The sequence below is a fragment of the Asparagus officinalis genome, chromosome 8, assembly GCF_001876935.1.
Source record: "Asparagus officinalis chromosome 8, Aspof.V1, whole genome shotgun sequence".
In the NCBI taxonomy this organism is placed as follows: Eukaryota; Viridiplantae; Streptophyta; class Magnoliopsida; order Asparagales; family Asparagaceae; genus Asparagus; species Asparagus officinalis.
This window is the reverse complement of record NC_033801.1, coordinates 91,801,657-91,819,097: the sequence shown is the minus strand read 5'-3', so window position 1 is coordinate 91,819,097 and position 17,441 is coordinate 91,801,657. Positions and strand designations below refer to the sequence as shown.

The 17,441-nt window shown below is 40.0% G+C and overlaps 2 protein-coding genes across 2 annotated transcripts; one reads left to right on the top strand and one right to left on the bottom strand.

The window, feature by feature from the left end:
* On the bottom strand, positions 7,885–12,221 carry LOC109822395. The gene is made up of 2 exons (XM_020388592.1): positions 10,895–12,221; positions 7,885–8,174 (listed from the first exon to the last, which is right to left on the bottom strand). The coding sequence occupies exon 1, from the start codon at positions 12,083–12,085 to the stop codon at positions 10,940–10,942; it is 1,146 nt and encodes a 381-aa protein (XP_020244181.1). The 5' UTR covers positions 12,086–12,221; the 3' UTR covers positions 7,885–8,174; positions 10,895–10,939.
* LOC109821520 lies at positions 13,347–16,982 on the top strand. Its single transcript, XM_020387704.1, has 4 exons — positions 13,347–13,654; positions 13,855–14,487; positions 15,717–16,358; positions 16,583–16,982. Exons 1-4 carry the CDS (start codon positions 13,347–13,349, stop codon positions 16,980–16,982), a joined length of 1,983 nt encoding a protein of 660 aa, XP_020243293.1.

The window sequence follows — 17,441 nt, the reverse complement described above, 5'->3', positions numbered from 1 at the left end:
TCGATTCAACAATGTCGATTCTTTTGTATGAAAACATCCCTCAAAGTTTGGCCAAATGGGTGTGAAATTTTAGTCCCAAATTTCAGTCCACTTTTGCACAAAAGTCCCCAAATTTCAGTCTACTTTTGCACAAAAGTCCCTAAATTTCGGCCATATTGCACTTATTGCATAAAATACCCTAAATTTTGGTTCATACATACAATCCATCATCAAGATCCTATCTTTTTCACAAAACCTAACTCATGAGAACAAAAAGCTATGCTATCTTTTTCACAAAACCTAACTCATGAGAACAAAAAGCTATGATCTTGGCATATAAATTCATGTCATGCTCCCATTACAAGCATAAAATTCTCATGAGAACAAAAAGCTATGATCTTGGCATATAAATTCATGTCATGCTCCCATTACAAGCATAAAATTACAATCTTTCTTAAAAAAAGAGGAGAGTTTTGAAGGAGAACTTACCCAAATCAAGAAGCCTCCTTTAAGCTTGAAGATGAAGAAAAAACCCTAGCTTGAGAGGAGGGATTTTCGGCCAAATGAGGAGGATATAAAATCCGAATTTTATTTGGGGTTGAGGGGTTTTAAAGGGGAAAGTTTTAATGGGTTTGGAGTTCTTAAAGGATAAGAACAATGGTGTTTGGATAAGAGGAGGAAGAAGATGGAGTTTAAGGGGGAAAAGGACTTTCTTTTTGAAATTTGAAGGAGGGAAAAGTGCACCATACAAAAGAAAACAAAAAAGGGGGGAGACACAAGAGTGTCTCGGTTTTTGAACCGAGACACCCAAGGGTGTCTCGGCCAAGGTGGTGTCTCAACCCAGTTCGAGCCCCCGGTTGTGTTTTTCAAGCTCGTATTTCGCCCGTCTTCGTCGGTTATTGGATATTTCGACCAAATCAACACTAATCGACACTGGACGATCCTAAACCCTAAGATCAACGCCGGTCAACGCGTAACCCTAGGTCAACGTCAGTCAACGCGTTGCAACCAAAAGTCAACGTATGGCGATTCAAAACCCTAAGGTCAACGCCGGTCAACGCGTAACCCTAGGTCAACGCCAGTCAACTCGTTGCAACCAAAAGTCAACGTATGGCGATTTAAACCCTAAGGTCAACGCCGGTCAATGCGTGACCCTAGGTCAACGTCAGTCAACTCGTTACAACCAAAAGTCAACGTATGGCGATTTAAACCCTAAGGTCAACGCCGGTCAATGTGTGACCCTAGGTCAACGCCAGTCAACTCGTTGCAACCAAAAGTCAACGTACGACGATTTAAACCCTAAGGTCAACACCGGTCAATGCGTGACCCTAGGTCAACGCCAGTTAACGCGTTGCCGTGAAAAGTCAACATATGACGAGTTAAACCCTAAGGTCAACGGCAGTCAACGTGTTGCAACCAAAAGTCAACGTGCGACGTTCAAACCCTAAGGTCAACACCGGTCAACGTGTAACCCTAGGTCAACGCCAGTCAACGCGTTGCAACCAAAAGTCAACGTACGACGTTCAAAACCCTAAGGTCAACGCCGGTCAACGCGTAACCCTAGGTCAATGCCAATCAATGCGTTACAATGAAAGAGTTGATGCGACAGAGAGGGTCAGTTCTAAGTCAACGCGATGACACGAGCCAAACTCAACTCGTTAGTTTTAGACTCGAGACTCTGATGACGGCCAGACGATAAACGCAGCGCCGGAAGGACTTTAGTTATTCATCAAAGCATCGAATAGACTGAAAATCGAAGGAGCCAAGAGTCGAAGCTAACTATAGGTCCTTTATACCGATCGAAGGCTGGACCAATTACATCCAAAGTATTCCAGCCTCTTCTATAAAAGAAACGAGTCTGGAACGCTTTGGAGGGGGTATCTGTAGGCATCAAAATTGCCTATAGGTCTCCATGAGCAGCTCAAAGCTAAGAGGAGATGAGGAACATCACTACCCAAGTCATAGAAGCTTGATTGACGTTGATGAACGCTTGAAGTGAATCGACGAACTACGTGAAGTAACAGAATTTCAGAATAACGAAGACAAGAACTGATCGGGAGTCCCGCGTCGCTTACAAAAGATGAAATGACGCTCCTATCACAGCTTAATCCACAATGATCTAATCATCAGATCTTATAGAACTCCTCATCGGCTTTCCAACGCACTTTGAATCACTCAAATCCGAGTTCGGAAGAAGAAATTACGGCGGAAACGGACAAGTGCACGGAAAAGAACGTCTCAGCCTGAGTTGAGACACCCCGAGGTGTCTCGGCACAAGCGAGACACCCCAAGGTGTCTTGGCCAAGGCCGAGACACCCTAGGGTGTCTCGGCCTAGGCCGAGGGTGTCTCGGCCTCGCTGAGACACCCAGGGGTGTCTCCAGGCCTAAAAACGGGCTTTTGTGCAGTTTCAACCACCCGAACCCCCCCCGAGCCTATAAGTACAGCCTCAGGCCCTCATTTTTCTGGATCTGGAATTTTGGAGAATTGGCGAAGCCCTGCCGGATTGAAGATTGATCGAGTTCTTCAACGCTAGAGAGAGAGATTCTTCAGATCTGCACCACCCGTATCCGATCCTTAGGATTATCCCGTTACGATAATCCTAAGAAGAGCAATTATCTCGTCGTTGCCGAGATAAGCGCTTCTGCTTCTAGATTCCTTCACGAATCGACGGAGTTCTAGATCTGATCTGATTGTCAGGTAGTCCACGGATATCGACGTCCCCGTCACCGGCTAAAGACCCACGCAAGCAAGAAATGACGAACGGATCTTGCGTTATTTTTGAGAAAGTTGTAATCTTTCATTTTCTTTTGTTAAAATTTGAATTCTTTGTAAACGATTGATATTATAATGAATTCAGCAATGAAGGCAACTTTTACCGAAAACAGGTACCAATACTCGAAGATGATCGATGTGTTTTCGGATTGGGCTGATATGCCTTTATTCTGCGGTACGATCATCTGAATGCATCATCCAGAATAGGGGAGATAAAACCTATTGCCGCAGAACGATTGAGTAAGGACATTGAATCCACATGTGAATGTGAGAACCTTACAAAAGTATCGTTATGTGATAAGGATAGTTTGCTCCCATGTTAGATTATCCAAGTGTAGGGTATGTTTTGGATACATGACATACATGATATGACTTATGATGATATTTGAGCTGGATGATATTTCCTTATGACTGTACCAACTACCCTAAGGTAGTTCAAGATGTGACATTGGTTCATTTTGGTAGAGGTTTGGAATATTTTTCTTCTTGTACTGTTTTCATTCATAGGATCAGAATTGGTATTTAGCGATTCATAGTTTGAGACATGTTATATATATGAGGGTTTCCTTGTTTGAATTATTTCGCTCGACGTACTACTTCTCGTGTTGTGGATTTCTAAATACTGTTTGCGGTGAAAGTTGATTTCTTCATTGCGGTATTCATTACAACTTCAGTCGTTACAATGAAAACAAAAAAGATAGTCTTTTTATAAGACTCTTACACAATGAAAACAAAAATTACAACTCTCGTCAAAACAAATGCAGGGAGATCGTTTATCGGTCTTCTGCTTATGCGGGATCTTTGCTTGTGCCGGGGATTTTAATATCTGTGGACCGCCTTAGATCTGGATCCGGTTGATGGAAAATTGGGCAGAGCTTCGCCTTCACCGAGGGAGTATTTGATTGAAGCGCTGAAATCGACCGGGCAGAGCTTCGCCTTCACCGAGGGAGTATTTGATTGAAGCGCTGAAATCGACCAAGCGAAATCAGTAGCTCTTCTCTTTGATTGAAGCGCTGAAATCGACCAAGCGAAATCAGTAGCTCTTCTCGAGATTAAGACAAAGCCTAATATCAAGGAACGGACGTACGTGCTTCAGATCCTTCGAATAGCTCCTTTTTTATGCTGGAGTTCACTGGGATCTCGCTAAATCCTCGCTGAAATTCGTGACTCTTAGCTCTGGAGTTCGACAGGACCTCCTCCTCTTGATAATAATCCACCCCCGTGAAATGAGCCCCTAGGCCTGTATTTATAGGCTTCGGTTGGGGGGTTTTCGGATGAGAATGATGGATTTGGCCTTATCTTCAGTTGATAACGGCCTAACCACGTTTGTAGATGAGATTAAGTCAGTTAGGAACTCCTGGAACAGATAAGATGTGCGAAAAACGGCTTTAAAACCGAAAAATGCATTTGGGGTTCGAAACAGCGCGGAGGGGGGGGGCGTGGGTCGGACGGATCTGACCCGCGCTTGCGTGGGTCGGACTGATCCGACCAGCGCGAGCATGGGGAATCCGATTTTCTGTGTGTTCTTCTGACTTTTCGACTTTTTGACTTTCCGGGACTTGTAGTTTCTCCCATTTCGCGTATTTGGTTGACTTGCACGCTTCGTTGCGGGACTGACCGTCGAACGCGCATTGGTTGACATGCGCACGTTGGTTGATGTGCGTGTGTGTTGACCAATGCGCATGAACTGATTGACACACGCGTGTTGACCGACGTACGTCCTCCAATTCATTGACGCGCGCGTGATGTCGTTTCGCTTCATGCGCTTGTCGACGACAGATAATCCTCTTAGACCCGGATAACGACGTTCGTTGTATTTTTTCTGTCTCGAGCTGTGTACGGACACCTATAGGCATTTTTAGACCCCTATGTAGACATTAAAAAATGCCAAAATTCGAAAGGTGAAAAGAGAGGTCAGGGAAACGAACCCCTTTTCAATCAGAAACGAGGTTCGTTGTTTAGAAAAGAATCAACCTTGAAAACAAGAGTTGCCATGCAGCAAAACTCAACGTCGAAAGATAAAGTTCATTATTGAATGAAACGGATCTACAAGACTCGGAGCTCGTCATTGGATATAAGGTTCGAGGTTCGCTAGTGAATACGAGACTCGTCATTGGATACGAGGTTCGAAGTTCACTAGTGGATACGGGGTTCGAAGCTCGTCATTGGACACGAGTTGAACTCTAGCTGTCAAAGATAAAGCTCGTCATTAGATACGAGGTTCAAAGCTCGTTATTGGATACGAGGTGCGGAGTTCATCATTGGAAGTGAAGTTCGGATTTAAAGCTCGTCAACTCACGAGGCTCGCCACGCAGCAATGCTCAACATCAAAGACGAGGCTCGCCACGCAGCGAGGCTTGACTTCAAAGACGAGGCTCGCCACGCAGCGAGGCTCGACATCAAGGACGAGGTTTGCCAATGCAGTGAAGTTCGTCACCCACATTAAATCAGGCTGTAACGGTCACAAAGACCCAGTCAGACACGTGGGCTAAATTCAAGGAGTCAGTTACGCCACGACTCCACAATTGCAGCGCATCAGTTACGCCCATGACCCCAATATTGTAGCACGTCGGTTACGTGCTTAAAACCCTATAAATAGCCATCGATGGCTACAGAGAAAGGGGTTGGTTGATTATTCTGAATTGGAGAATTTCAAGCTTGGACTTAGAGAATCATCAGAGCTTAAAGTTTCTGCACGTCAATCCGGAGTTCGAACCTCGATTCCAACCGGTTAACCTACGTCAGAAGCTCTTGTGATCTTGGTCTGATCGTCAACGGGAGACAAGCTCGACTCAAGCATTAGGGGAAGCATCCTTTCGCCACCTAGAACCCACCTTAAACAAAAGAGAAGCTGAATTAATATTCTCTTCCTCTGTAATCGAGAGAGAGTGTGAGTGATTGTAAGGGTTTCGTACCAAGTGATCGAACCTATTTCTTAAAACAAGAAAATCCATCCCAACATTAATTTTTTCGACCCTACAGCCTACAGATACCAATCTCCATTTAGAGTTATATGAATGATTTTTATACTTATATGTACTGATAATATTTTCTTATATACTCCTACCACTTCCCCCTAGGGGCGGTGGAAATGATCTCGCTAGCGCTTTAACGCCCGTTGATTCCCCCTTTTTCAGACAGCGAGTCCATCATATGGAGAGTCGCAGGTTGATGGGATTGCATCTTAGATTCCATCTAGTTATTTATATTTGTAGTTATTTCAGAGCTCCACATTTAGTTGTTTATTTTCAAACTCTAGACTTGTATTTTATTTTGTAGAATTTGAGTGCTTTAGAGAGATTTCTTTTGACTCTTTATTTTGAGACATGATACATCTGTTACAGTTCAGAGATATTCATATATTATTTCATTTGGGCTCATGTGGTGTTTATTCTCATACTTCTTCTGTATTGTTCTGTTCATATACTACTTCATTATTATTTGCATGTTTGTACCTACACCTGTTTGTTGATTCTACTAGAGAGATAGTAACTGTGATGGTGCAACATGTTGTTGCACGGTGTTGGTGCATGGCAAGTTTGACAACCCGGCTTTCACCTTGGACTGCAGCCTTGTGTGAACCCTGTGGGGCCCCCCCCCCCCCCAAAACTTTAGTCCCACATTGAGAATTCATAGCGAAATTGTGTGTCTTAAATAGGTAAGCCCAATGCTCAAGTGTAACATTGGCTAGTTGATTTTGGTAATGTTTTGAGGCAAACAACATGCTACACTCAATGGGAAGTGCTACACTGTGTCGCCTGGTGAGACTGGATTGTGTCAATTGTCATGTCGAAGTGCTACACTGCGTCGCCTGGTGATACTGGGACGTGCACAATTGTCAGTTCGCGATGAGGACGTCGCCTTTGTAAGGTGGGGTGATTGTGAGACCCAACTTTAGTCCCACATCGGGAATTTATAGTGAAATCGTGTGGCTTGAATAGGTAAGCCCAAGGCTCAAGTGTAGCATCGCCTAATCGATTTTGGCAGCGGTTGGAGTCAAACAACGCGTTACACTTAGTGGGTCATACAGCTCACACGCTCCAATGGGCCTGTGAGCCCGAGCTTTATATGAGTCTTGGGCTTACGTACTTAAGCCACACAATTTCGCTATAAATTCCCGATATGGGACTAAAGTTGGGGTGTCAGAGGTTTGTCTATCTAGGATGCTTTGTGTTTTTTTTCCGTCTATCTAGGATGCTTTGTGTTTTTTTTTCCACTGGTGATTGTCCACTTTCCATGTTCATTGTATAATTCTCGATTTTTGACAAAATACAACAAAACGTGTCTTTATTGACAATTGTTGTGCATTAGACAACAGCAAAGAAGGCGCAGCGGGCGGAACAAAGGAGCAAACTCCACTTTCTTGTCCTTTATTTTCCATCTATTTCTCCCTCTCCATCAAAAACCACTCCTAACTGCAGTTTCTAGTAACCATGGCGAACATTATTAATAGCCCCCGTCAATCTCTACTTCCTACTCCCCTATACTTATCATCCACAATGAAATTATGGCTCATGAAAATTCTTTCGAGCATGGATCGGGAATTTAGCTTGGAATTTAGCTCTAGCTCCAGCAGCAGCAGTGAGGGATCTTTTGCTGGAAGAACTAGAAGATGCCGAGGACTCGAAAACTAGTATATTGTCTCTGTGCACACCGTATTGTTAACTTCATATCAAGATTCATATTGAACTACATGTCAAGATTCATTGTTTACCACTGCTGTACAGATTCACTTTAAATTTCTATCTCTTTACTTCTTTTCTAGTTCAAACTTATTCATATACAAAAATGGTACGTCGTGAGAAATAAAAAACACGTGTTTACGCAATGAATGCCACAACTGTAGAAAATAAGGAAATAGTTTAAGAAGTAACGAATAATTATGAGAAGCCATGAAAAAACCTATATAAAGACTTCGAAATAATCTGATTACCATTAGGCATCATCCCTGAAAACAAATAGCAACAACGACAGCAATAAGGTTTGACCTCAAAGTGATCAATGATCCTGCACCACCCCGTAAATTTTGCATATATCATGACTCTTCTTTAGTGGAAATGTGAAAATCCAACATCCTCCTCCCCTTCTTCTTAAAGTTTACATCATAGTAAATATCAACCAAGCACGAACAATTCAAAAGAAAACACATGATCAGATGCATATATACAAATAAAAAGGAATAATAAGTACACATAAATCACTGATAGATCCAAAATTAAACTCAAACAATATTGATCTCTACAATATCCTCCCTATGAATCGGCATATCTACCGGTGCTTGCCCTGGGATCGTGCATATCCAACTTATCTTCATCGCCATCATCATCTCCGTAGAGTGATCCACTAAATCTGAGATGCATGACCTCCTTAAGAATCTTCCATCTTCTTACTCTCTTCTTCTTTTCCCCCCAAGGTGACGGACCTACAAAACGGTCAAGCACCAATGTCAGAAGAATTAGACAAGTAAAAATTCCTAAAGTAAAAGATTTCTCTAAGTTGTCACTTGTCAGGCAGCAAGTTATCTAGAGATATCAAATTATTTTATTTCCCTAAAAGTAGAAGTTTAAAGTATATAAAGATCCTATACGATTGGAATGACTCTCCAACCTTTCATCTATTCAAGCCTTCGAAGACTAAACTATGCAAGTTAAACATCTGGCTAGCTTAAAGGCTTTGCACTAAAACCAATATTTTTCCCTCATCTTTTTTTTTTATATTTCTCCGCATAAATTTCCCTTCGATTCTTCTTGACCCAACAGCCAAGTCCAAAACTTCCACATGCTGAGATGTTTTATTCTATTGTACTAAAGCTACAACTCCAGATCCAAATCTCAAACTAATGTCCCCTAAAATAACCAATATCTATTACAGTAAATTTTCTTTTTTGAAGAATGAAAACAGCTTTTTATTCATTTTCATCCAGAACTGAATAACGTTTTATTTTAGATTTGTATATGATCTAAAAACTAAGGTATGAAGTTAATTTTTAAATAGTTAAGTTTTGAGTACCTATTACTCTGTATTAAAACAGATGTGACCAGTTGCAGGAATGACAATATTTGGAAGTCCATTACTACTACAACTTTCCAAAAATATTTCTCATACATTATTTAACTTGCCTTCCAAGTTTCCAATCACGTAATGCATAGATCCCATATGCTATCCATTACTACTACTACTTTCCAATGTTTCATTTTAGACTAGTATATGATCTAAAAACTAAAGTATGAAGCTAATTTTCAAATAGTTAAGTTTGAGTACCTATAACTCTATACTAAAACAGTTGTAACTGAATGCAGGAATGATAATATTTGGGCATCCATGACTACCACTGCTTTCCAAAAAAATATTTCTTACATATTATTTAACTTGTCTTCCAAGTTTCCAAACCCATAAATCATAATGAATAGATCCCATATGCTATGCATTATTATCCCTCCCTCCCTCCTAGCTGCAAATACCAGCTGGGCCCACGAAGACACGTGCAGTGATTTCTTCTTTGCCAGCAACACAACAAATAAGTACTACATCTAGCGAGTGACAAATCGCAGGAGTACTATGTGCTTTGTAGCCCAAACAAATTATATTTCCATAATATCCTGTCAACCGCTTCGTTCTTTAGAGCCTCAAATAAATTAATTCAGTAGTCTCATGTCCTTTGTTACCTGTTTGCAAACCAAATCTTTTGTGTTTTTGGGTAGATTTTCTCTGCTGTGATGAAATACTAAAGCCGGAAATTTTAATTGGTTTTTCCTTTTGTCTTTGAGTGGGTGGGGGTTGGGGGGGGGGCGGGGGGTTGGGGAGTTGGGGTGGGGCGGTGGGAATCCAAGCATAGTGTACTGTTCTTATTTTGCGTATTTTTTGATATTAGTCCTTTGAATCTTTTAACTTTTAGAATTAGTCCCTCAAATCATTGAAATTGCTACTGGGTCCCCCAATTCTCATATGGTTTTTCAAATCAATCCTTCTAATTGCTATTTATACTCTTAATTAGAGGTACTAATTAAAATAACTTAAGAATCTCCCTCCCTCCTCTCCCGGATCATCCATAATCATCAAGTCATCTCTCTTTCGAGTGATCATGCATTCCAAGGGTAACAAACTAACACATAAGTATAATATTTAGTATCAACATTATTGGCTGTGTTTAACAAGTATATAAAATATTTAATTAATAACTTGTAGAAATATATGAATATTTATAAAATAAACTGAGAAGCCGAACAAAACTGACTGAATTTGTCCAATTTCATATTATTTTAGTTTCCCATAAAATGGGAAAGACAGAACCAAATTGAACAGAAGTTCACCCTATTTATGCTTCCATGAGAGCAATCATGCTATACTATTATCTGCGCACATGGCAACCACATCATTCCTATGGGCTGCGGCTACCTAGGGTTTATCGCAATTGAATGTAATTTCCATTTGTTTTAGGTTGAGCAAAGAAACAGATAAAACTGCCTTAGCTATTATCTAAAATTTAGAGCGAAGATAATCCTCCCATGAGTAGCCATAGGGTCACGTCGTGAAGATTCATTAAAAAAATCAAAATCGACATAAAGAGATAAAGAGAAGTCCAAGATATAAACCACAAATGTATGACCTCCAAAGCAAAGAACATGGGTTAAGGAACAAGGACATTGATACTATAACGACATATATGTAAGCATCCATAAGACTATAACTGGACTTGCCTTTCTGATGACTCGCTACTCGTAACTCTCCGGTCATCTTTTCTACTGCAATGTCCAGAAAAATCTGGTGCATGCTATGGTCTAGAATCAGCGCTAGGAAGAGTAAATCCGAAAACCAATTGGAAATTTAGGAACATCATAATATGTTGTGCGCTAAGTTTAGAGCAGACATTTCTAGATGCCAAGCAAGTTTATGGATTTGTTTTCCCTCCAAAAGGAGTTGTGAATCTTATTGGATAAAGTTCATAATTTGTAAAAACATTGAATGGATATTATTATCAAAAGAACAATCAATTTAGGCAACTGGCGTTTAGCTGCCAGATTGAAGAATAGCATACTGAAAGTAGATACAACCAATCTTAAGTCTTGAGATGCTCACAACCACATGAGTTGATTAGTGAAGCAAACACACGAAGTTGGGTATTAGAATCGGCAAGTCACTTACTATAAAATGAAGCTTAGCAATAGAAGCCTCTTTCGCTGTTATCACTCAGATCGGCAGTTTACCAGCACAAGCAGCGAGATAAATCTCATGGATCTTTGGCACTTGTTCCTTATGACGGAGAACAATATTCTGTAAGAAAGTTTTCTCTGAGAGGGACATGATGTATGAAAGGGTCCGTATCTGAACAATTTCATTTGACTTCAAGATCTGCAGCACGAGATTCCGAGGCTTCAACCTCTTCTCCAAACTGAACATTAGGAGCAAGGGGTTCGAAGCAATGCAAGACTGCTCGCACCCTGCTTCCTTCACCAAGAACTCCATCTTCTCCACTACATTATCCTTTGCGATACGCAAAAGGTAAGGGGCTTTTGTGACTGCAGAAAGGAACTCCTCTTCCGACCACCCAAACCCCTTAAAGAACTCCATCTTCTCTTCAACATTATCCATTCTAACGCCACTGAGGGCGGATAATGCTTGCCCAAACATCGGAGTTTTCACATCGAACCCTAGTTCCTGTACTCTCCTCAACAGAGCCTCAATTGATCCCAAGCTCCTACTGATAAGACCCTGACCCCTCTTGATTATTCGGATTATTTCGGTCTCGGGAATGCCGTGACTCTTCAAAAGGATAATCTTCGGGGCAATCGATGAATCTATGACCTGAGAGATGAGACCCCGGTTCCTACTGAAGATAAATGCGAGTTCCTTCCTACTAACGGTTCCAATAAGGGATTGCCAGAAATCGAGGCGAGGGATTGCCAAAGGGTTAACAAGGACAGGGGGATTGGACGTTAGGAGCAGCGGGAGCTCGTCTTCACCGAAGCCCATTTCCCGAAGAGTTTGGAGATTGGGGTTCAGGGTTTTGTCGACATCGGCGTTTAGGATGGAGGGGTAGTTGGAGATGAGCTTGCGAATGTGGGTTTCGGTGAGGCCGCCGTGGTGTTTGAAGAAATGCATCACAGAGCGGGCGTTGCCGACGAGGGTTGACCTGGGGATGTGTTTGACGACAGCGGATGCCTTTTGTGAGGAGAACCCACACGAGTTTATTAGGCACTGAGCTATGAGGTTGGACGTAGGAGATGAAGGGTCCAGGGCTTTAGAGGCTGGTGACGGTGCAGAGGAGAACCGAATTAGATGGGTATTTTCGGAAAGGAGGACGGAGATGCTCTTCTTGATGCTAAGCGGCAACATGATTCCTCTCGGCACTTGAGCTCTGGAATCATGCCTCTTTATCAGGAGCTTCGCTTCTTCATTGCCGCCCTCCCTACCTTTCTGTTCAAAAATAAAATGGAAACCTTACGGTTGTTGCTTCTGTGCCCCAAGGGGCTGTTTTGATTGGTTTTTTGGATGGGGAAAATGGGGGAAAGCCGTTAAAAATGTCAGTTTTTAGCAGTTTTCTCCAAAATCATTTCTATTATAGAAGCGATTTTGGGTGAAAGCTGCCAAAAAACTAAAATTTAATAGAGACGATTTTGGGGAAAGCTGCTAAAAAGCTGACATTTTTTGCAGTTTCCCCCCCTTTTACCCATCCAAAAAACCGGAACCAAACGGGGCTTAAATGGTTCGTCAAGAGTTTTTCGCGTTGGTCTCTCGTATCGTTTGTATTTTGTTACCCACTCCCTAATTCATTGAAATTCGTATTGTGTCCCCCTATTTCTCAAGTTATTTTGAAATTAATCCCTTAAATTATTAGAATTGTTGTTGGGTCTTTTAATTCTCAAGTTATTTTAAACTTAGTTCTTTCGGGTTATAAATAGAATTAGTACTTAGAGGAACAAATTTGAAATAATTTATTAAAATTGGCGGAGGTAATAGCAACTTCGTTGATTTGAGGGATAGTTTTAAAATAACTTAAGAGATGGGAGACCTAATGGTAATTTTAATAACTTGAAAAGGCTAATTTATAATATTTGAAGGAGTAATATTGAAATAACTTTTTTTTTGTTACTTTGTGGTGCTGCAGATAACCTCCTTCAGCTATTTTATTTAAGGGAAAATTGCTTGGGGGAACCAACTTAATTTGGGTCATTCATCCCCACCCTCCAACTAAAGTCAACCACTCGGGGGCACCTTGACCCAAGTTGTAATGCTTTTACACCCCAAACCCAAGATTGTATATATACTTTATAGTGTATTTTTGCCAATTGCCCTTTTTACCCTTTGTACTCCTCCGATTTTGGGAATACCAGGTGAGTTTTTTTATCTTGTTGGCCAGTAAAGCAACCCATCAAATCGGAAGTCAGATTTGAAGTCACTTCCGTTTCTAGCTAGAGAGAGGTTTTATGGAGGGAAAAGGGAAAAATGGAGGGAAAAAGATACTAAGTTCCCTCCAAAATTGTTCATGCCTCATTTCAATGTAATATATACTCTTCCCTCTTTAGATCTACTACTAAGACCTTCAACAACCATTTATATTCTTAACTTTTTCCTCTTAACTTCTTCAACAACCACAATGGAAGATTCCTTAATGTGTGTGATTTCATTTAACAGTAATGCAACCCTCATTAAAGTCAATTCGACAACAATATTTGCTGAATTGAAGATGATCGTTGCAGAGAATTTTAGAGAATCGTACGAAAGTTTGTTGATAAGTTACTCTATCGAGAAGTTTCCCAATGTCTCATTTGAGCTTTCAAAAGATGAAGATATTCTCAACATGATAGATTATCATCGTTCAATGGGGTTAAATACAGTAACCATGACTGTTACTAAAAGAGATGAAGGACCCACTCATGCCATAGGGACAGAAACGGAGCTTAGGTAAGTATTCAAAAATATATTTTCAGGTTCTGGATACACGTGACATATTACGTTATATATGTGACCTGAAGACATCCAACGTGACAAGTTGACTTTATTTGTGACATATGGACTTTATTTGTGATACTTAGGTCTTATATGTGACTTTACTGGTAAGTATCACACGTGACTTACTTGTGACCTTATCTTTCAACCTGCAGTGTTCCTAATGTTAGCACACAGTCATCAGAGCATATCGAGGAACCTTATGAGAGGATCACAATCGAGGAATCAGAGAGGATCCCAAACGACAACCCTCAAGGAGAGCATGTGTGGATGATGAACGATGTAGTAAGTGACTCGTCACGGATCCCAGCATGGTGGCACGAGGCAATTACTGGAAAAGGGCAGCAATTTGAAAGTGCAAAAGAAGTTAGAATGGCTCTTATATACTACTCTATAGCTAAGAAGTTTGCTTTTAATTATGTTAACAATGAGCCAAAACGTATTCGTGCTAGTTGCATGTTCAGAAAAGAAACAAAATGCCCGTGGTTGCTTTTCGCTTCACCATTGAGGAATGTGTCAACCTTTGCTATAAAAAAATTTGTTCCTCAACATACATGCGGACAACATAACAGCACAGCTGGTCACTTCAGAGCATCAAGAAGGTGGATTGCGAGTATGCTACAATCAGTTATGAAGAGGCGTCCATATATTACCCCAACTGACATTAGAAAGGAATTGCACTCTCAATATGGATTAAGAGTTAATTATTCTAAAGCTTGGCGTGCTAAGGAGACGGCAAAAGACCAAATATTTGGTTGTGCAAGGCATTCATATGATTTATTATCCTGGTTAGTCCAAGCGAATTGTTGATGTCTCCTTTAGAACGTATATCTATCACACTTAACTGTAAATCTCCTTTAGAACGTATATCTATCACACTTAACTGTAAATATGACATGTCAAAATTCTATGTGACATTTAGACCTTATATGTGACATTTATATCACACTTAACTGTAAATATGACATGTCAAAATTCTATGTGACATTTAGACCTTATATGTGACATTTGGATCTTATATGTGATATTTGGACCTTATATGTGATATTTAGACCTTATAGGTGATATTTGGACCTTAGATGTGACATTTAGACATTACATGTGACATTTAGACCTTATATGTGATATTTCGACCTTATATGTGATATCTGGAAATTATATGTGATACTTGGACCTTAATTGTGACGTTTGAGTATTACATGTGATATTTAGATATTTATTATTTAACAAGTTATTTGTGATTTAACCAACATTTTTAGGTACCAAATGAAGGTGATGGAAACAAACACGGGAACTGTAAATGTGACATGTCAATATACTATTCGACATTTAGACCTTATAACATTTAGACCTTATATGTGATATTTCGACCTTATATGTGATATCTGGAAATTATATGTGATACTTGGACCTTAATTGTGACGTTTGAGTATTACATGTGATATTTAGATATTTATTATTTAACAAGTTATTTGTGATTTAACCAACATTTTTAGGTACCAAATGAAGGTGATGGAAACAAACGTGATATTTGGACCTTGTACGTGACATTTAGACCTTCTGTGTGACATATAGACCTTATATGTGACATATGGACATTCCTTGTGGCATATGGATCTTATATGTGACCTTTAGACCTTATATGTGATATTTGGACCTTCTATGTGATATTTGGACCTTATTTGTGACGTTTGAGTATTACATGTGATATTTAGATATTCATTATTTAACAAGTTATTTGTGATTTAACCAACATTTTTAGGTACCAAATGAAGGTGATATGACCAACTGTAAATGTGACATGTCAATATACTATTCGACATTTAGACCTTATATGTGATATTTAGACCAAATATGTGATATCTGGACATTATATGTGACATATAGACCTTATATGTGATATTTGGACCTTATATGTGACAATTAGTCCTTATATGTGACGTTTAGACCTTATATGTGATATCTGGACCTTATATGTGACGTTTGGACCTTATATGTGACATTTAAACATTTTTAGGTACCAAATGAAGGTGATGGAAACAAACCCAGGAAGTGTCTTCACCATTGAACAAGAAGACACGAGATTCAAACGTTTATTTGTGTCGTATGGTGCATGCATACAGGGGTTTCTCAAGGGATGTAGGCCATTGCTCTTTCTAGATGGGACTTTTCTGAAGGATCGCTACAAAGGGATCCTATTAGGTGCGACTGCTTATGATGGTAATCAAGGCATATTTCCACTCGCATTTTCCGTTTGTGACCAAGAAAATGAAGCGAATTGGAGTTGGTTTATTCAAGGATTGCGGTATATATTGTACAATCGAACAGAACCATACAATCCACCCCATCCTCTTGTAATTCTGTCAGACGCCGACAAAGGAATAAAGCAATCTTTGAAAAATATATTTCCAGATGCGTACCACTCTAGGTGTGTACTTCATCTTGTTGAGAATTATAAATTGAAGCTTAGAGAGATGGGTTTTGCCTCAAGTGCGGCTCAACGTATTTCAAAATTATTGGAGTTTGCTGCATACAAGTACACAGAAAGAGAATTTAAAGCTGTTTTACATCAGATTAGGATGACAGATCAAAGAGCTTACCAAGTAGCTCTAAGTTATGGACCAAGTAATTGGGCGAATTCCGTATTTCCTGGTATAAGGTATGTCAAATATCATTGCCTTTACTTGTGACATTATGCTTTTATATGAATTTGAGCTTTTAAAAGTCATTTGTGACCTTTACATGTCTCGTGTGGCAGTACGCCATTAACTGTGACACTTAGCCCTGCGCTGTGATCGTTAGCATTCTCCTGCGACATTTGATATTTATATGTGACGGATACGCTGTAATTTTCATTTTTTGAAATTATTGTTTGATTCACAGATATGGTCATATCACTTCCAACGTTGCTGAATCTTTCAACAGTTGGATTCGTGTGGCGAGAACACTTCCCATTTGTGATATGATGGATCACATTCGTGTACAAATTATGGAAAGAATGAATACTCGCCGCGTGATGGCAACAAATTGGAATAGCTATCTATGTCCAGAAGCGGAAAAAATCCTCCAAGAAAATGTCACCAAGGGAAGCACTCTTGAAGTATCGCATTCTACAGCTGAAATCTTTGAGGTATCATCACAAAAATCAGTACAAGTTGATTTGGATCACAAAACATGCACGTGTCGTGCATGGGATATATTGAGAATACCATGTAAACATGCGTGTGCTGCTATCAACTTTATGCATAGAGAGATGTGTACCAGTTTTGCGATTGGTTCATGACGACTGAAGCTTTTAAGAAAAGTTACGAACCAATTCTCTTTCCTGTTCCAAATTGTGATAAGCCAGATGTAACGGATGAAACAGTTAGCATTCTTCCCCCAAAGACGACAAAGAGACGTGGAAGGAACAAGAATAGACGTATCAACAACAGATCTGAGAATAGACGTGCAATTAGATGCTCAAGATGTCACGCTGAAGGACATAACCGAGCCACATGCACTGAACCTATCCAAGATTAACGTTTCCTGGCAGATTGCGGACTCTTTTGTGATTATTTTTTGTTACATGTTACTTTTGCCGTTTTATTGTGACATTTTGTACTTATATGTGACGTATTACATGTAAATGAAAATTATTACATTTTGTTGTAACATTAACTACTTATATGTGACATATCACCTGTTCGTGTGACGTATTACCTGTTTAGACATATAGATAATTGCGCTATTTTGTTGCGAC